This window comes from Sciurus vulgaris (assembly GCF_902686455.1).
Source record: "Sciurus vulgaris genome assembly, chromosome: 12".
Classification (NCBI taxonomy): domain Eukaryota; kingdom Metazoa; phylum Chordata; class Mammalia; order Rodentia; family Sciuridae; genus Sciurus; species Sciurus vulgaris.
This window is the reverse complement of record NC_136473.1, coordinates 12254498-12276008: the sequence shown is the minus strand read 5'-3', so window position 1 is coordinate 12276008 and position 21511 is coordinate 12254498. Positions and strand designations below refer to the sequence as shown.

The window sequence follows — 21511 nt, the reverse complement described above, 5'->3', positions numbered from 1 at the left end:
GACATGTTTTTCCCTGATAGTTGGTACAAGGACAGAGCAACAGGTGAAAAGGACAGGCCTCACCCAGCAGTAGGTCTGTTACAGGAGAAAGGTAGAAGGAGTGAGAGGACTCTGACCAACTTTCATTTACTGTATTGCTTAATACAATTTCAAAACAACAGATTATAAGAAAACAACACAGGAAAGAAGAGAGACCCAATGATTTCAATCCTCATGGATCATGGATCAGGAATTTGATACATTGAGATGTGGTAGAAGGCAAAAAGCAAGAGATGTGCTTAGCTTGGAAGGACTAACCACATTAATTTAATCTTAGATACATCAAGCATAGTCTAGATATGAATAGAAATTATTAATCATTGAAAATGCCAAAATAACTGGAATGCTTCAGTTGTGTGCACAGATATGACAGGCAATGTCCACATATGTTGGGCAGAAATTTAAATTAAGAGATTGAAAGCAGTGTACCAAGAAGCATGTAGGAAAACAAAGTCAAGATGATGGCAGTCTTAAAGCAGCACATTTACAGATATATTTTCCAGGTAGTATCTGAAGTGGATGTTTGGAGTTTCTAGATCTTGTGATAAAGATATTCAAGTTTGCTATTCAAAAGCAGAAGGTTCTCAAAGGACCTAGTACTACCTGTTTACATAATGCATATGTATGATATCAATATTCCCAATCGAGTGATTAGGAAACAAAATGTTAGTTGTCCCAATTAAGGGACTGCATTAATTTTCTCAATTTCAAATCAAGGTGAGTTGAATTTTCTTTTTCCTAAAACTGAAAGCATTGCAACCTCGTATTTTTCAATATTATAGTATTCATCACATCATGTGACATTAAAAGCAGACTTGCAGTTCTTTTATTAATGTACACAATGTCACAACATTGTTCTCACTTAGGATAATAGGACTTCATAAACTTTGTCATTTTTGGAGGTTTCAGTTTCTGATGGAAAATATCCATAGATTGGAAAATACGAACTGAGGCCCCTTAGCATCAGACTTTTCTCCAGCATAGTTACAACGTGAAACCTGTCCCAACATTTCACACAGATTGTGGTAAGCCTTTGTTGAATTTTTATTGTATAGTCCAAATTAGATATTGAAATCTCAAGGTAGGAGCCATCTGTTTTCCACTTGGGGCCCTTGCTAAACAGTTGGACTGAACTTCATGGATGTGCACAGCAGGCCAAACTGAGCAGTTCAGACAATTTGAGAAGACTGTGTCTCAGTAGAAACTGAGATTGCCACCTAAGTTCTTAACTCTAATCTTTTAAGTTGGTAGATCCTTCTTTTAATATTTGTCAAACATTATCCAAGTTACATTAGTCTCAATATAATTGCTTCTAACCATATAAATAGGTGATCTTACATATTACTTGAATTCATGGAAGCTACTGTATGTCTGTAACATAGGAATAACTCTGTTAGTTCTCAGATTCACTAGCACAGTGATTCATTCCAGAACATGGTTAAATTTCTATCAGTGGAGGATTTGTTTGTTATTATTCAGATACAGAAATTGTCTTTACAATTTATCATTTGAGAATCTACATTTTAAGGATGAACACAGATTCCCTGTAAGATATGAGTCATTATATATGGCCATAAGATTTCATTCCTGTTGAGCTGTGATCATTTCTCTTTTTCTGCAGTTTAATTTGGGTTTTTATTTCTCAATAAATCCCAAGACACTATAGATAAGCAGAGCTGATCTTCGAGCATAGATGAGCATTTTGACTAGTGAGGTGTGATGGATGTGGAGCAAAGATAATTTGCCCTGTGTCCAGGACATTCAGTTAGAGTCTTGGCCACATGATTACATGTACAAATAGACCATCAGGAGGCCAGGGTCAGAGCAGACAAATATTCTGATCTCAGAGAGAAGGGAGATGGAGACAATGTCCAGGAATTGCAACTCAGGTAAATTCAGGAGATACCATAACCCAAGTTTGTATTTCCCAGGAAAGGATAGGCAGAAAAAGATTTTTAGTCTGAATACATCCCAATATTTAATTCCTGTTTTAATTTCTTGTGCTTTGGGAGTCATGATAAAGAAATCCTAAGCCTACATGATGAAGATTTGGAAAGAATATTTTTTTCTATTATGTGCAGGGTCTCTGGTCTAATTCCTAGGTTCTTGATCCATTTTGAGTTGAGTTTTGTGCAGGGTGAGAGATAGGGGTTTATTTTCATTTTGCTGCATATGAATTTCCAGTTTTCCTGATACCATTTGTTGAAGAGGTTATCTTTTCTCCATTTTATGTTTTTGGCTCCTTTGTCTAGTATGAGGTAACTGTATTTATGTGAGTTTGTCTCTGTGTCCTCTACTCTGTACAATTGGTCTACCTGCCTATTTTGATGCCAATACCATGCAGTTTTTCTTACTATTACTCTGTAGTATAGTTGAAGGTCTGGTATTGCGACAGCACCTGCTTTCCTCTTCCTGCTAAGGATTGCTTTCAGTATTCTGGGTCACTTTTTCTTCCAAATAAATTTCATGGTTGCTTTTTCTATTTCTATGAGGAATGTCTTTGGGATTTTAATTGGAATTGCATTGATTTTGTATAGTGCTTTGGTAGTATGACCATTTTGACAATATCAATTCTGCTTTTCCAAGAACATGGGAGAACTTTCATCCTGTAAGGTTTTCTTTAATTGTTTTTCTTTAGTGTTCTGTCATTCTCATTGTAGTGATCTTTCACCTCTTTTGTTATATTGACTCCCAAGGATTTTGGTTTTTTGAGGCTATTGTGAATGGGGTAGTTTTTCTAATTTCTCTTTGAGAAGATTCCTCATTATGAATAAAAATGCTTTTGATTTACTAGTGTTGATTTTATATCCTGCTACATTACTGAACAATATGCTGCCTTCAAAAGACTCATCTCATAGAAAAAGATGCCCACAAATTAAGGTGAAAGGATGGGAAAAAACATACCATTGGGGGTTTCCATCCTCATTTCAGATAAAGCAGACTTTAAACCAAAGTTAGTCAGAAGAAATAAAGAAGTACATTTCATGCTGCTTATGGGAAGCATAAATCAGCAAGACATAAAAATCAAAAATATTTATGCCCCAAACAATAGCACATCCACATAAATTAAACAAACCCTTCTCAATTCCAGGAATCAAATAGACAAAAACATAATAATGCTATGTGATTTTAACACACCTCTCTCACCATTGGACAGATCTTCCAAACAAATATTGAGCAATGAAATCATAGAACTCAATAACACAAACAATAATTTAGACTTAACAGACATATATAGAATATTACATTCACCAACAAGCAAATGCACTTTCTTCTCATTAGCACATGGAAACTTTTCTAAAATAGACCATATGTTATGCCACAATGCTACTCTTAGGAAATAAAACATAGAGATACTCTCTTGTATTATATCAGATCATAAGGGAATGAAATTAGAAATTAATGATAAAATTAAAAACAGAAACTACTCCAAAACCTGGAGATTAAATAATACACTATTGAATGGTGCATGGATAACAGAAGATATCAGGGTTGAGATTAAAAAAAAAAGAAAAGAAAACATTCTTAGAGGTAAAGGAGAACAATGATACAACATATCAAAACATCTGGGACACTATGAAAACAGTACTAAAAGGAATATTCATTGCATCAGCAGTCCTTTGAAACTCTCTGTGTGTGCTTGGGTGTGGAGTAACATAGTTCATTTTATAAAATAAGGAATGCTTGAGAAAGGACTTCAACTTAAGACAAATGAAGGCACAAGATAGTAGGATTTATGTAAGGGGAAGAGCTTTTCGATTTGTACAAGTAAACTCATTTTCAAATTATAAAACTGACAAAATTTACGATCAGATTACATCATTGATTACAATAGATTGCCTTCTCTATTAATGAAAAGCCCATAATCTTCTCCATAACAATTTTTATTAATAAATCTTCATATTTGACTTTTTAGTTTAATTTTTTAATTTGGTCTAAATAGTTATAAATGACAGTAGAATGCATTTATGCGATAAATCATACATAAAAGGAGTATAATTTCTCATTTTTCTGATTGTACCTATTATATGATTATATCTGCATGGGGATTATAAGTTCACATTTGATGCTTAATTGCTTCAAATATTCCATTTCATCTGTGCATCATAGTTTAAACAACTATACCAAAATTCACAATAATTTCAGGTATTTCTAGTTTTTTCCTTTTATGTAGAATGTTGAACATATAAATAATATAAAATGTTTCAATTTATATCTAATTTATTGATAATTTTCTGTTAGTTGTGTAAGAAGTGACAGCTATAATAAACTTCAGCTATAATCATTTGTCCTCTACTGAGCAGAATGTCACAGTGAGTATAGTTTTTACTGCACACTGGTCAGGACTGCATCCTCTTGGGACTGGGTAGTCAAATATAGGACATATGTTGCCAGTGAGAAAATTAAAAATGCTAACCTTTGTTCATTTTAACATTTGATTATTTTTCTGAGATTCCAAAAGATAGTTGATAATGTTTTTTAAAACATTCTCTGTGTTCATGGTGTATGATACTAGACAGTTTCTATTTTTTTTTTTTATTGGAAACAAATGGGATACATGTTGTTTCTCTGATTGTACACGGAGTCAAGGAATACCATTTGTATAATCATAAATTTACATAGGGTAATGTTGTTTGATTCATTTTGTTATTTGTTTTCCTTTCCCCCCACACCTCCAACCCCTCTTTTCCCTCTATACAGTCCTTCCTTCCTCCATTCTTGCCACCCTCCTTAACCCCAACACTAAACCTAAACCTAACCCTAACGCTAACCCCTACCACCCCCCATTATATGTCATCATCCACTTATCAGCGAGATCATTCATCCTTTGGTTTTTTGAGATTGGATTATCTCAATTAGCATGATATTTCCAATTTCATCCTTTTGCCTGCAAATTTTATCATTCTTAATGGTTGAGTTGAGTTTTGTGCAGGGTGAGAGATAGGGGTTTATTTTCCATTCTGCTGCAAATGGATTTCCAGTTTTCCTAGCACCATTTGTTGAAGAGGCTATATTTTCTCCATTGCATATTTTTGGCATATTTGTCTAGTATGAGAAAATTGTATTTGTTTGGGTTTGTGTCCATGTCCTCTACTCTGTACCATTGATCTACCTGTCTATTTTGGTACCAATAGTACGCCGTTTTTGTTACTATTGCTTTGTAGTAGATTTGAAGGTCTGCTTCACTCTTTCTACTGAGGATTGCTTTAGCTACTCTGGGTTTCTTATTCTTCCAGATGAATTTCACAATTGCTTGCTCTATTTCTGTAAGGTACATCATTGGGATTTTAGTTGGAATTGCAATGAATCTGTATAGCACTTTTGGTAGTATGACCATTTTGACAATATTAATTCTGCCTATCCAACAACACGGGAGATCTTTCCATATTCTAAGATTTTCTTTAATTTCTTTCTTTAGTGTTCTGTAGTTCTCATTGTAGAGGTCTTCCACCTGTTTTGTGAGATTGATTCCCAAGTATTTTATTTTTTTCAATGCTATTGTAAATGGGGTAGTTTTCCTGATTTCTCTTTCAGAAGATTCATCACTTATGTATAAAAATGCATTAGATTTTTGAGCATTGATCTTGTAACCTGCTACTTTACTGAATTCACTTATGAGTTCTAAGAGTTTTCTGGTAGAATTTCCAGGTTCCTCTAAATATATAATCATGTCATCAGCAAATAGGGATAGTTTGAGTTCTTCTTTTCCAATTCATATCCCTTTAATTACTTTGGTTTTTCTAATTGCTCTGGCTAGAGTTTGAAGGATGATATTCAATAGAAGTGGTGAAAGAGGGCATCCCTGCCTAGTTCCAGTTCTTAGGGGGAATGCTTTCAGTATTTCAGCATGTAGAATGATATTGGCCATGGGCATAGTGTAGATGGCCTTTACAATGTTAAGGAATGTTCCCACTATCCCTATTTTTTGTAGTGTTTTGAGCATGAAGGGATGCTGTATTTTATCAAATGCTTTTTGTGCATCTATCGAAATAATCATGTGATTCTTAACTTTAAGTTAAGATATGGTGAATGACATTTATTGATTTCTGAATGTTGAACCAACCTTGCATTCCTGGGATAAAACCCACTTGATCATGGTGCACTATCTTTTTAATATATTTTTGGATGAGATTTGCTAAAATTTTGTTGAGACTATTTGCATCGATGTTCATTAAGGATATTGGTCTGAAATTTTCTTTCCTCAATAAGTCTCTGTCTGCTTTAAGTATCAGGGTGATATTGGCTTCATAGAATGAGTTTGGGAGGGTTCCCTCCTCTTCTCTTTCATGGAATACTTTGAGGAGTATTGGAATGAGCTGTTCTTTAAAGGTTTTGTAGAACTTGGCTGAGAACTCATCTGGTCCCGGACTTTTCTTTGTTGGTAGGCTTTTGATGACCTCTTTTATTTCATTGCTTGAAATTGATCTATTTATTGAAGTTGTGTATATCCTCCTTCTTCAGGTTAGGTAATTCATATGTATCTAGAATTTTGTTGATGTCTTTGAGGTTTTCTCTTTTGTTGGAGTATAGATTTTCAAAATAGCTTCTAATTATATCTTGTATTTCACTCATGTCTGTTGTGATATTTCCTTGTTCATTCCAAATTTTAGTAATGTGAGTTTTCTCCCTCTTTCTCTTTGTTAGTGTGGCTAAGGGTTTATCAATTTTATTTATTTTTTCAAAAAACCAACTATTTATTTTGTTGATTTTTTGTATTGTTTCTTTTGTTTCAACTTCATTGATATTGGCTCTGATTTTAACTATTTCCTGTTTTCTACTACTTTTGGTGTTGGTCTGCTCTTCTTTTTCTATGGCTTTGAGCTGTAGTGTTAAGTCGTTTACTTGTTGATTTTTACTTCTTTTGTTGAATGCACCCCATGAAGTAAATCTTCCTCTAAGTACTGCTTTCATAGTGTCCCAGAGATTTTGATATGATGTCTTTGTTCTCATTTACTTCTAAGAATTTTTTTATTTCCCTCCTGATGTCATCTGTTTTCCATTCATCATATAATAGTGTATTATTTAATCTCCAGGTATTGGAGAAGTTTCTGTTTTTTATTCTGTCATTTACGTCTAATTTCAATCCTTCATGATCTGATAGAATACAATCTAGTATCTCTATCTTCTTGTATTTGCCACCATTAGCTTTGTGGCATAAAATATGGTCTATTTTAGAGTAGGATCCATGTGCTGCTGAGAAGAAAGTGTATTCATTCTTGGTTGGATGATATATTATATATATGTCAGTTAAGTCTAAATTGGTGATTATGTTATTGAGAGCTATGGTTTCTTTCTTCAATTTGTTTTGGAAGATCTTTCCAGTGGGGCGAGAGGTGTGTTAAAGTCGCCTAGTATTATTTTGTTGTGGTCTATTTGATTTCTGAAATTGAGAAGGCTTTGTTTGACATACATGGATAAGCCAATGTTCAGGGCATAGATATTTATGATTGTTATGTCTTGCTGATTTTTGCTTCCCTTAAGCAGTATGTAATGTCCTTCTTTATCCTTTCTGACTATTTTGGGCTTGAAGTACACATTATCTGATATGAGGATGGATACTCCAAATTTTTTGCTGTGTCCATGTGCATGGTATGTTTTTCCCCATCCTTTCATCTTTAGTCTATGGGTATCTCTTTCTATGAAATGAGTCTCTTGCAGGCAGCATATTGTTAGATTTTTCTTTTTAATACAATCTGCCAGTCTACGTCTTTTGATTAATGAGTTCAGGCCATTACCACTCAGGGTTATTATTGAGATATGATTTGTATTCCCAGTCATTTGACTCATTTTTGTTTTTTGACTTGATTTGCTTTCTCCTTTATTTGGCTATTCCTTTAGGCTAGTTCCTCCCGTTGCTGATTTGCATCATTGTTTTTCATCTCTTCCTCATGGAATATTTTGCTGAGAATGTTCTTTAATGCCGGCTTTCTTTTTGTAAATTCCTTTAGCTTTTTGTTTTTTTATCATGGAAGGATTTTATTTCGTCGTCAAATCTGAAAGTAAGTTTTGCTGGGTATAAGATTCTTGGTTGGCATCCGTTTTCTTTCAGGGCTTGAAAAATATTGTTCCAGGCCCTTCTAGCTTTTAGGGTCTGGTTTGAAAAATCTGCTGATATTCTTATTGGTTTCCCCCTGAATGTAATTTGATTCTTTTCTCTCTGGCCTTTAAAATTCTGTCTTTATTTTGTATGTTAGGTATTTTCATAATAATGTGCCTTGGTGTGGGTCTGTTGTAAGTTTGTATATTTGGAGTCCCATAAGCCTCTTGTACTTGGTTTTCCATTTCATTCTTCAGATTTGGGAAATTTTCTGATATTATTTCTTTGAATAGATTGCTCATTCCTTTGGTTTGTTTCTCTAAGCCTTCCTCAATCCCAATAATTCTTATATTTTTCCTTTTCATGATATCCCATAATTTTTGTAGATTCTGTTCATGATTTCTTACCATCTTTTCTGTTTGGTGAACTTTGTTTTCAAGATTAAATATTTTGTCTTCAGTGTCTGAGGTAATGTCTTCCAGGTGTTCTATCCTATTGATTATGCTTTCTATGGAGTTTTTAACTTGGTTTATAGTTTCCTTCATTTCAAGGATTTATGTTTTGTTTTTTTTTTAGTATCTCTAACTCTTTATTGAAATGATCTCTTGCTTCCCGTATTTGCTCTTTTAGCTGTTGATTGGTGTGATCATTTAATGCCTGCATTTGCTCTTTCATCTCCTCCTTCAATGCCTGCATTTGCTCTTTCATCTCCTCATTTGCTTCCCTGATTGTTTTAATTATGTACATTCTGAACTCCCTTTCTGACATTTCTTCTTCTTTGCTGTCTTGGGTTTTATTGATATAGTATCTCGGTTTGTTTGGGACATTTTCTTCCCTTGATTTCTCATATTGTTCAGATATCAGTAGGACTCTGAGATATTGCAGATTTCCTCTACTGGCTTATAGTGTCCCTGTAGATTTCTAGTATATCACCTCCTGGCCTTCAGTAGCCTGAAGTCTTGTAGGAACTTGATAATGCAGTGTTTCTGAAGAAAGCTGCCCCTACCCCCTACTGGTTCCAGGGCTTGGAGCTGGCTCTGTGCAGAAAGGCTCTCACTGGTCTGTCTGCTCTGAGATTTTGGCTGTGTAAGGAGCCTGCCCCTGGAGTGAGTAGAGCTGCTTGGGGAAGTCCCTGGCAGCCCTGCCCTGGTTGCTCAAGCTGCCTGTGGGGTGGAGTTCACCACTGGCTCCGGGACTTGGAGCTGACTCTGTACAGAAAGGCTCTCACTGGGTGGCCTGCTCCAAGAAGCTGGCCGTGGAAGGAGCCTGTCCATGGAGGAAGCAGTGCTGCCTGAGGAAGACTCTAGCTGCTCTGCCCTGCTCTGAGAAGCAGCCCCTGTCCGTACCTGCCGCCCAGACAGAGCTTCACCTGGTAGGGAGACTCACTGGTGGCTCTATATTATTCCGTGTCTCTCAATGCCTCCCCTTCTTGAATCCTGGGTTCTGGAGTATGCAGTCTCCCTCTAGTCCGCCATCTTGGATTGCGCCATGGAAGAAGCTTGCCCCCGGAGGGAGCAGGGCTGCTTGGAGAATTCTCTGGCTGCCCTGTCCTGGTTCCAGAGGCTGCCTGAGGGCCGGAGTTTGCCACTGGCTCTGGGACTTGGAGCTGGCTCCGTGCAGAAAGGCTCTCATGGGCAGCCTGCTCCAAGAAGCTCGCCATGGAAGGAGCCCACCACCAGAGGGAGCAGGGCTGCCTGGGGAAGACTCTAGCTGACCTGCCCTTCTCTGAGAAGCCACCCCTTTCCGGGCCTTCCGCCCAGGCCTAGCTTCACCTGGTGGGGGAGACTCACCTTGTGGCTCTATGTTATTCCGAGTCTCTCAATGCCTCCCCTTCTTGAATCCTGGGTTCTGGAGCGACAAGAGATGCAGTCTCCCTCTAGTCTACCATCTTGAATCACTGACAGTTTCTATTAATGTATGATCAAGAAAGGGCTCATTATCACCAAATATAAAGGAACAAAAAGTAGAAAAATTCAGAAAAAAACAAAACCAAAACAGAAAAAGTATACAAAAGACCAGAGATCTGAAGTTTTCAGGCTAGCAATGGTCAATAATGGTCCAATTCCATATGAAAACTTTTGATAATTATAATGAGAAATTTTACTAAAACCTAACACTATTTTCATCACTGTGTAGTAATTAAAATTTTTTTCTATACGATATAAGTGAACAGTTTCCAATTCTGTCCTCAAATGTAGAATATTTCTTTAATTTCAGTCTACTTATAAAACATTGGCTAAAAATTAGCCAACAAATATAAGTGGTTGGCCATTAGACAAGCAGTTAGAGTTGTGAAATCCAGTTAAATGTGTCCTGTGAAGGGAGAAAAAGAAGCAGCAGTTTCTTAGACCAAGGAGAGACTACTATGAATTCCAAACATCAGTATGAGGAGATCAGTGATGATCACTTCATTCCTGCACTGGGCTATGGCATCTATAAACCTCAAGAGGCAAGAGTATGTTGTTAAATTGAGGGTTCAAAAGAAATTAGACACAGGATGAGTAGAATTCAATCTGGGTTGTAGATTTACATGCTACCTATGTGACTCTGGGAGTTTCACATGGTTCTCTGTGTCTGTAGACAGGAGGTATTCCATGTACAGAAGACAGAATGCTCAGACACTGCTCTCCATCAGTGACTGATGGTGTGGTCACCTGTTGAGTTTTCTGGGAACTCTCTCCCAACATTTCAGTCTTTTTACCATCTTGGTAGAACAGTGAACATCAGCAATTTGTTTGAAATGGGCCTGTTATTCTTCTCTATTTCTACACTTCAGGATATATTTTTTTCCTTTGAAGAAGGCAAGATCCAGAGATATCTGTGTAGCAAAAGGTAGTGGAAATTGGCATCATAGCATAAAGGATGGGGAATACTTCCTTTTCACTGTGAGAATCTCACAGAAAATGCTGACCTTGACTGAGTAAAATTTTTCATTTGCTCTCAACTGCAATAGATGTAAGTGAATTTGTAATGTAACATCCAGATAAGTCAAAAGAGAACTAAAAGAGGTTATTTGTCAATTGTTGGTCATTGTTCATGCGTATTGTTTTGACAGATGACCCTCTGAAGTGGAATATGCTAACTTTTGTTGACTGAAATAAATTTTGTATTCCAGTATCATTCTCTGACCATTAATGTTGCTGTAAAACACTCATTCCCTGAAGTTTAAATTTAAATTTTTCCTTCTGCAAGACTTAAGGAAATATCCAGAGAGCAATTTTAAGACACATGACTGGCTCACTTACATTGCAGGGCAAAGCTGCATGAAGGACACCAATAGGGTTCCAGCTGTACTTCAAATGCAGGACTAGAATCAGCAGATGATGGTAGGACATGATATCATATTCATTTTCATATTATAGAAATTAAAGTTTCTGAATCTTCCACAATAGGGAGTGAGTCAGATTTAAGTGCTGTTGATTTTTTAATAATCCCTTACAAGTTGAGTATAATTTCTTATTTTTAATTCTATATCCTTAGGGTACACATTTTTTTTTCACCTAGAGTTTTGCTATTTCATACAGAGATATGATTGTGTCCCAGATGTGATAGAGCACACTGCACTTTGCTCAAGTGCTTATGATCAAGCTAGCCCCTTTCTGGCTTCTGGAAACATTGACATTTAATTGCTTTTTAACACACAAAGATGGTGGAGGACCCAAAAATGTAGTAAAAATGGAGTTAATGTATTCTGCTGTCATATTCATAGTCCAGTTATACCAGGGCAATGTGAGAGGCTTGAGACTGCATACAAGGCAAAAGTCCTTATTGAGGAATGCGTAAGGGGAGGGTCAAGCAGTGATAGATGAACACACAGCATCTCCTTTGCTCACATTGCTTTGCCAAGCAGTGCTTCCTTTTCCTTATGGCATTTTGTCCAGTGAACTCTGGCTGGAGGAGTGACATCTATCCTTCCCACATTGCCCTCAGTTCTATTTCAGTTATCACAGTCAGAGGGATTTTAACATAAAATTTCTATTTGTTCTGTTGAATTATATATGACAGTAGAGAGTATTTTGACATGCTTATGGAAACATGGGGCATATGTTATTCTAATTAGAATTCCAGTCTTTCAGATGAATTCAAGGGTGTATTCATATATGAATGCAGGAAAATCATGTTGATTGATTCCACTTTCTTATTTTTATTCCCACTCCTTTCCTTTATTCCTTTCTGTCTAAAACTCTGAACTTCTATCTTACCCTTTTCTCCACCACCCCATTGTGCATTAGCATCCACAAATCAGAAAGAACACTCAGACCCTTGGTTTTTGGGACTGGCTCATTTCACTTATCATGATAGGTTACAGATCCATCTGCTTACTGTTGAATATCATGAAGTCATTTTCCTTTATGACAGAGTTTTTTTCCATTGTGTATATACTTCACATTGTAATTAATTATTTTTTTTGAAATGCACCTAATTTCCTTTCATAACTTAGCTATTGTGAATTCCACAGCTATAAACATTGATGCAGATGCTTCACTGGAGTATTCTGATTATGACTCGCAGGTATACATACTGAGACATGGTATAACCAGGGTGAATGGTGGTTCCATTCCTATTGTTTTGAAAATTTACCATACTGCTATCTAACATGGTAGAATCAATTTGCAGTTCCACCAGAAATGAATAGTGAACACTTTTCTTTACATCTTCACCAATGTTTATTGTTAATGTATTCTATTATTTGCTACTGGGGAATGAACTCTGGAGCAATCAATCTCCTCCTGTCTCAGGCAATCAAAGTCACTGGGATTGCAGGCATGTGCCATAGTGCCCAACTATTACTGTATTTTTGATATTACCTTTCTGTATGAGGTCAGTATACTTTTAGTTTGCATTTCTTTAATTTCTAGATATATATTGTTGACTATTTGTATCTCCTATTTTAAGAAATGTCTGTTTACTTCATTTGATCATAAATTGATTGGTATTTTTCTTTTTTCAATTTTTCTTTTTTGTTGTTGTTGAGCTTTTGGAGATCTTGTATATTGTGGAAACTAATGTCTTACCTTCAGAGTTGGTGGCAAAGATTTTTCTCTCATTCTGTAGACTCAAGAGAGGGGTTTTATATGTTAGACTGCTGAAGCAGTGACATCATCATTAATTTGCTTAATTTGCTTATATGATAAACATAACAAGAAGGGAGTGTCCTGGAAATACATGCAAAACCATCTTTCCAAAGGAAGTATTAGTTTGCCTTCGATTCCAATGTGCATGAGAGAAAGTCAGGATCGTGCAGAGAATATATGTCTGGAGGAAGAGTGTCAGGCTTGCTCTCATTATTTCATAATTGTCTAGGTTTTGGAGACCAAAAGGGACATTGAGGCCCATTGTGTTTTACTATACTTTTTTTTTTTAGAAAGATTCGTCTATATCTGCTGTTTTTTGATAGACTGGCTTTGTGGTGTGTCCTAGCATAGGTTATCAATTTAACCATCTCCACTGAAGATCTAAGGAAATTATTTCAACAGCTTTTCTTGGAGAAAATATTTTCCATATACTTTCAAACTTCAGTGTAGGGGGTATTTATTATATTATGTGCATCTCTATTGAGAGATGAGTCATAGAATATTGCACAGTATTTCCTCCATAATCCATCCCATGCAATCTTCCCATGTATTAATTTTACTTAGTGACATAAATTGTCAAATAAATTATAAAATGACTATACCTGTATGCTCTGTACAGTGAGTTCTTCAGACACTCACTGAACTTGAATTACTCCTGGGATCTCTGATGACAATATGTTTTAATTTCTGTGTCTGAGGATGCTTCTTGGATGCCAAATTCTTATCATTTATGAGGAAATCTCCAGAAAGTGATTTTAGGATCATTTCCCCAAATGCAGATCTAACGCAAAACATAGGCAATGTTGTTATGTGAAGTCACTACTTTGTACCATAACATTCAATATTGCTCTTTGGCCATTTTCTTAAGTCTTATATAAGAGAAAAATGGGCATTCAAAGTTCAGGGTACTAGAACCTCATCAGACATTTTTGGAGTCTGAAGAAATCTTTGGAATATAAAATTCCTTTCAGTCTAGTGACTTGTCTGCTCTGCTCACTATGAATTACGTTCCATAATATGATTCTCCAAGTTCTTCTTCTGTTTGTTCCTCTAGGTTTGAAAGAGTAAGACAACAGAGGCCACCAATATAGATATAGATGCTGGGTTCCACCATATTGATTTTGCTTATGTTTACCAAGTAGAAGAGGAAGTAGAATTGGCCATAAGAAGTAAGATTGCAGATGGCACTGTGAAGAGAGAAGATATATTCTATAATTCAAAGGTATTGTGTATACAGTTCAAAAATTACTGCAATGTGATCTGAAGAAGTGAAAATATTGTTGGGTGATCAGTTGTTGGTAGAATGATATAATTGGCACAATATTTATTTACATAAAATAGTATCAAAAACAGAGAAAGCTTGTGAATTCCTACTCACAGTCTACAAACATGACTTTGACATCATTCACTTTTCTTATTCTCCAATCAAATATAGGATTTATTATTGATTGTGGAATTAGATTGGGCACCAGATTATGGATTCATTATCTCCTAGTTAACATTCTAAATTTTTATATCATTGTGAATATCAACTTTACATGTGTCTTTATCAAATAGTAATGTAGGACATTTCTCTTTGTAGTAAACAGGATAGAGCTAAAGTGTCTTGATCACTAAAATGTTCAAAGTATGTTTCCTTGAAGATCTTTAAAAATGCTAATTCTTGAGAATTGAATGAATGAGAAAGACTAACAATTGCTTTGTAATTGGTGTGATTCACAATTCATAGTTTCAATAATATTATTATTTGATAAGAAATATATGTCTTGTGCAATTTCTTCCATAGTTCAAATGATTAGTTATCAAAAATATAATCCAGTTTTCAGGAATAGACCAGATCAATGGAAAAGAGAGTCCTTAAGAGAATATCTTCCCTGTGATTAACATTTTCCAACAAATATCCATATAAATGTCTCAATATGAAGTTAAACACATTCCTCAATTATGGGTAATATTTTCATCTAATCCAATTTTCTTTCTTTAACCTGTGTAATTTTGATACACTCTTCATAAACCAGAAATGGTCCAATCTTGTTTGGAAAGATCACTGAAAAAATTCCATTTTGACTATGTTGATCTTTATCTTATTTATTTCCCAGTTGCAGTAAAGGTAGGCAACTTGTATCATCAAAATTATTTAATTTTAGTTCTCAAAATGTATATCATTACCGTGGATGTATGAATTATGCTTCTAATATATAACAATTTAAACTTAATTATTATAATATATAGAAAGTCTAGATATGCATAGATTAATAATTAGAAATTACCCTGAGAAAGTTTTCTGTTTATTCATCCATTATTCTGCATTGATAGAGATATTGCTTGGTTTTGTCAAAGCTTTTTCTCTTGGTGATAAGTAGTACTTTGAGGCAAATGAAGTTTCATTGTCAGTAATACTTGTGCCATTTTCCAGCATGAATTCAAACTTGAAGTGAAATATCAGTGACTATCTTTGGAACACATATATATTCTTAGATCCACATGTGCACAGGTAAGTAAAGACAAGTGTTTAGCCTGTGTCATCACTGAAATGCATTATTGCTGGAGACTATGCTTATCCAACCACTGATTTACAGAATGAAAGAGAGACATTTCCCTATGGAAATATATAGACACTGGAAAAATAACATAGCCAACTAGAAGGCCCTGTTAGGACAACAGAGAATATCTCATTTAATTACACATGTATATATGCATATATATACATATGAAAAATTAAATCTCTTTATATATACATTTCTCTGAAGATATTCATATACTTGTATATATATAAATTTATCTGCATATATATATATATACTCACATATATATGTATAAAATTAAACATAGAGACAATTTGATGTAAGAGAATACAGAAAACTGAGCATCTAATGTTATACCTTGCCCCTTCACATGTAAACATTTTGGAAATAGATGAATATAATGCTCCACTTATTTCATGGAGGATTTTTGTCACATCCCTTAGATGTACATAACAGCATTGCTCTGCATGGACATACAAATGAATTCAGCAAGTTTGATGTTGTGATCACTTCTATTCCAGCTGGGGCAAGAGCCTTATCCAAGAGATGAAAATGGAAAAATAATATATGACTCAGTGGATCTCTCTGGTATGTGGGAGGTGAGTGCCTGAAGGAGTCATTCCACAGGAAGTCCACAGGGTGCCACTCAGGTCAAGTATTCTCCTGAAATTTTTGGCCTAAAAATCATAATGATTAAAAAAGTATTTTTGTTAGGGTTGTGAGGAGGAAAACATTACTGGAATACAAGAGAGAGAAATGGAGGAGAAGAACTTATGGCAACGAGGACATGCAAATCCTGCTTCCACATGCAGTGATGTCTGCTTCCCTAACGAGGACACAGGAATTCTTTTTCTGGCTCTCATTACCTTGCCCTATAATCATTACCATTTTTCTCTTCTTAACAATCAATTCACCAGCTTTGTTATTATATTTTTACAGTGTTCTTCTTCAAAGTTCTATCTTGCCTTTATGTAGACATAGTCAACTTAGAAATGACTCTGAATGACCCCTTCCTCCCATTCCTTCCTACATGAAGAAATGTAAGGATACAGGATTGGTCAAGTCCATCAGGGTGTTCAACTGTTACTGCAGGCAGCTGGAGATGATCCTGAATAGACCAGGCTTCAGGTATAAATCTGTCCACAACCACATGAAACAACTGAGCATCATCAACAGCTCTTATTCATTTCCTTGTTTCTGCACCACTGCCAGGTATCCTTTTGACCAGTCCCCCAGTTCATTTTTCTTTGTGGAACAGAAAAGTCTAAGATCAGTGCCACTGTTTTGGAGGATATGGAGAGTCTTGTTTGTTTCTCTGAAGTGTGAATCCTTAGTGATAAAGAGGGATCGATCTTAATGCCCACTTTATGGAGGACTCTGGTGATGTAAAGGTGATCAAGGAGGAGAGTGATTGATTATCTGACTTCAGGGCAAGGGCAAGGTGAACTTGTCCTTCAGCAATAATGGATAATCAGACAATGGATGGGTGAATGTGCTGTAGAAGTAATTTTGTGTGGGAAATAAAGTCAGTGCACAAGAATGGGTAGTGAGCAAAACAAGAGTGAAAACAGGGGAAGTCAGTGGTAAGGGTGTGATGGGCTGACAGATCTGACTCCATGAGAATGTTCTAGGCCAGACTCTAAGGGAAATGACTAAACAGACTCCATTTTGCTCTGAGACTCCATGTTATGTAGGAAATAAGCTTCTCCCATGGGAACACCCCACCTCTGTGCCCATCCTCAGTTACTTGGTGTGACATGTTTAGTAATATACAATGGCAACTCCTATGTAGTAAAGAATTGCTCTCTTTTGATTCCTATTGCTCCTAAACAATGTACCATGTGAACAGTGATTGTGTGGATGTTAGTAACCATTCTTTAGTCTGTACCTAGGTAAGGGTCATTTTGACCCACTTCCCCCTCTGTTGATGATCTCATGATGTTACTGTGTAATTTTGAATCATAGCAACAGACACTTATTATTAATGTGATTTTTGGTATAAGAATCCCTACAACCCTGTGGCTGGGGCTGTTCTCCCAATAGCCTTTTTTTGGGGGGCATTGTGTGAGACAGTCAGCCGGCCGGCTTAATAAAGACTCTCAAATTTGGACTTCTCAGTGGTGATCGCTCTGTTCTTAAGTTGTGCCCCATAACATTTGGAGGCCCCAGCGAGATCCTTGCTGCCTGGTGGGTAACCACTGCTCACCACTGACCTGGAAACTCCTGCGGAGGGGAGAGGCCACAACACTGCTCCTAGGGGAAGGCCTCTGAGACGTTCCTCAGTCCCAGGCTGCACGGTCTGTGGAGCCCGCCCCAGGACTGAACTCAATTCTCTGAGATAGTCACCTGTTTCTGCATCCCAGGATACTGGTATACAAGTCTTTAAAATGATTAAAAGAACATTTTATCAAGCAGGTGTTCTCCAACCTAAAGTTGTAATGGTAAATCTAAACTTATCAGAATAAGAAATTTTATTGGGGACTCATTTATATAATTTAGTGTTCTGTAACTGGACCTGAACCTTATGTTACCTTCTGCACTGGGATAAAAATGTAAATGTATTTCTAAAAGATAATGAAAATCTGATCTGTTTAAAAGCTAATATCATGAAACAGGAAAAACATTTTGCCACTTTACTACACAAAAAGAAAGCTAAAATCTCTCTCAGCTTTCTTTGATTCATGTTTTAGGTATAATATTATACTGTGTTAATTACCTTTTATATAGACTTAGGAAACAATGTATGTAAACTTTATAAAATGATATTTTTTAAAAAAGATAAAGATCAGCTTCAGAGCTAGACTGCTTTACCTAAGATTTATGAAGAGCCCTGCCTTACCTGAGATAAGGCTCTGCTTCCTACCTTACTACATGTTACAATGGCTCCAAAATAAGTCAGACTTCAGTTCACTTAAAGTTATATTCAAAAGATTGGTTTTTTGTTTTAAAATTACTTTAATCTCAAATAGGGGATATAAATTATATATATATAGCTCAGCCAAAATTTAAGATAGCTATACACAACTAAATATGTTTTTATCATTGTTAATTTCATTTTGTATTTTCCTTGTAAACTCTGTAACTGTTGACTGATTAATGTTTTAGAGAGGTACTGCTTCAAGAACAATCTAAATTAATTTGAGATAATAAGCCATCACCTATAGGACAGATAATATAGATCCCAGTTTAATAAAAGTTGGTAAATGACTATAAAGTCATAGACATTAAAGTTAAAACCCAGTACTCATTCTGTATGACTGGTGAAACTGACTTGCTGGATGTTTAAGATCAAAACTTAAAGACTGAGATTAAAATAAAGGGGTCAAGAGAATTGATATTTGGCTCTTGCCCTCAGAGTCAGCCTAAACCCAGGGAACAAGAGAACTTCTCTAAGGAGCTTTGCAGCTCTGGGCCACACAACCTTCCGATCAGGGAGATTGATGAGACCACTACAGGATTCAAAGTCAATCGGTGCACCTGCTGCAGAGGAGGGTTTTTGGGAAAGGGAGACATCCCTAATGCTTCCAAAGGAAGCCTCATCAAGGAGACCCTACCAGGTGAATGGCACTAAGGAGCTAAGAAGCTGCCCTCAAGTTCCCCAAGAGTGACCCCTGTGGGAACTCAGCTATCTCTTAACAGCAGATAGGAACAAGGTCCAATTTGACCAACTTGATCTTAAACACCTAGCAAAAACAGTTAAAACTGAAACACAGTCATTCCTGGACATTTTAAAAACTAAACAATAGTTATTTTAATGTAACTTGAGACACTTGTGTTAGTCCCCCCAAAATAAGTAAAACTAAAGGTGACAAAAAAGATTCTTAGACAAAAATGCCTGATAATTATCAAAAGAAACTGCCAGAGTTATAAAATTTTAGTCAGTTTAAGGTCTAAAGATCTTTCTAATCTCCAATACAGGTAGGCTTAATCAATGTTTGCTAGTATGATTCTCTAGCCCTGAGTAACAAAAATAAAGGTATCTCTACTAAATAAAGAGATAATGCCAGTAAAAAGATATTTTACAAAAATCAGATGACACTTAGTAACTTAACTAAATGTTGTGCTTACATTCCTCCAACAGTGTTAAAGTTTTACAATTAAGGCCTTATCCTCTCCAGCCTTGTTAGACTTTGTTAGGCCTTTTTATGGGAAAAACCTCTCAGCTTTTCCACCACCTGGTAAGAGATTATTAATTTCTATCAGCTTCATGATATTCATTGACATGTTCCAGATGCTATTTATTTTGTACTTTTACCCCTAGAAAGGAACTTTTTACTGCTTACCCCACCCCACATCACCCCCTCTTAGCTCGAAGCAGCAAGAGTGGTCATCTCCTTACAGCAGTAAAAAGTCCCTAAAATTAGTGGATTAATAATAAAACTTTTAAAAAGACAGTCAGTATAGATAGGCGAATTGGGTTAAATCACAAAAATAAGGGCCAGTTTGGGTCCAGAAAGTTTGAGGCAAATGACCTCTGAGAGATTAAAACGTTAATGCTTCCAGAGTCCTTCCTCCACCCTTACCAAGAACCTGCTGCTGTTCTAACCTGTTGTTAAGTCTCTCCAACAGGTTCAACTTATGAGAGAACCAGCCCCAAGAGACTACTGATTTCCAACACCCATTTCAGTCAGAAGACCAAGCCTACATCAAATTGTTCCAGAAAGGACTAACACCTGGCTGAAATGGAGGGGACCTTAATCACAACATGGGCTCATCAAATCTGAGTCAAGACAACAGAAAAATAGACAGCCCTCAGAGACCCCAACCACCATCTAAAGATAATACTGAAAAAATATTGTGTTTTTTCTCTTGCTTAGACTATGTTAGGAATAACTCTGTGCTTAACCGTTCAACTTTTTGAGATTGCCAAATGGGCTAAACTCTATATACTATTATGATGGAGAGGAATGAAAGAAACATATGGGGCTAATATCTAAATGAGTGGCCCCTGTCTTAGTTCCCCTCATGGTGGGAATAAATATAGCTGGCTCCACAGCTATAGGGACCACTACATTCATTACAGGAAACCAAAATTTCAAAACCTCAAGTAGACAAATAGATCTAAATGTAAGTAAATTTAAAAAACCCTGTAAGCCACTTAAAAATTTTCTTGATTCACATGCTGAGGTAGTTTTACAAAACAAAAGAGGGTTAAATTTGCTGTTTAAAAAAAAAATATGTATGGCCTTAGGGGAGACCTCTTGTTTCTATACTAACCTCTCAGGTGTCATTCATGATAGTTTAACCACAATGGTGAGACCTCTCACCCTAGTTATGTTGGGATTTTTAATTGGGCCATGCATGATAAAATGTTCAACAACATAATGTTAGAGATAGAATCATGTCTGTTAAGCTAATGGTGTTGCACACTCACTGAAATCACCTATGCACTACTAATGAATAAATGATTTGATTATGTACATAAAACCAGTGGGCTGAAAGATCTGACTTCATGAGAATGTTATAGGCCAGACTCTAAGAGAAATGATTAAACAGACTCCATTTTGCTCTGAGACTCCATGTTATGTAGGAAATAAGCTTCTCCCATGGGAACACCCATGTGCCCATCCTCAGTTACTTGGTGTGACATGTTTAGTAATATACAATGGCAACTCCTATGTAGTAAAGAATTGCTCTCTTTTGATTCCTATTGCTCCTAAACAATGTACCATGTGAACAGTGATTGTGTGGATGTTAGTAACCATTCTTTAGTCTGTACCTAGGTAAGGGTCATTCTGACCCACTTCCCCCTCTGTCGATGATCTCATGATGTTAATGTGTAATTTCAAATCATAGCAACTGACACTTATGATTAATGTGATTTTTGGTATAAG

General features: G+C 36.1%; 2 protein-coding genes across 5 annotated transcripts in view; both read left to right on the top strand.

Moving 5' to 3' along the window:
• Positions 1 to 21511, top strand: part of LOC306642105 (aldo-keto reductase family 1 member C4-like) — a 324928-nt gene that overhangs the window by 124581 nt on the left and 178836 nt on the right. The gene's annotated exons all lie outside the window — the stretch shown is intronic.
• On the top strand, positions 10443 to 16288 carry LOC306641335 (estradiol 17 beta-dehydrogenase 5-like; the record flags this gene model as incomplete). The annotated part of the gene is made up of 4 exons (XM_079106452.1): positions 10443 to 10532; positions 14216 to 14374; positions 15155 to 15262; positions 16199 to 16288. The coding sequence occupies 4 exons, from the start codon at positions 10443 to 10445 to the stop codon at positions 16286 to 16288; spliced, it is 447 nt and encodes a 148-aa protein (XP_078962578.1).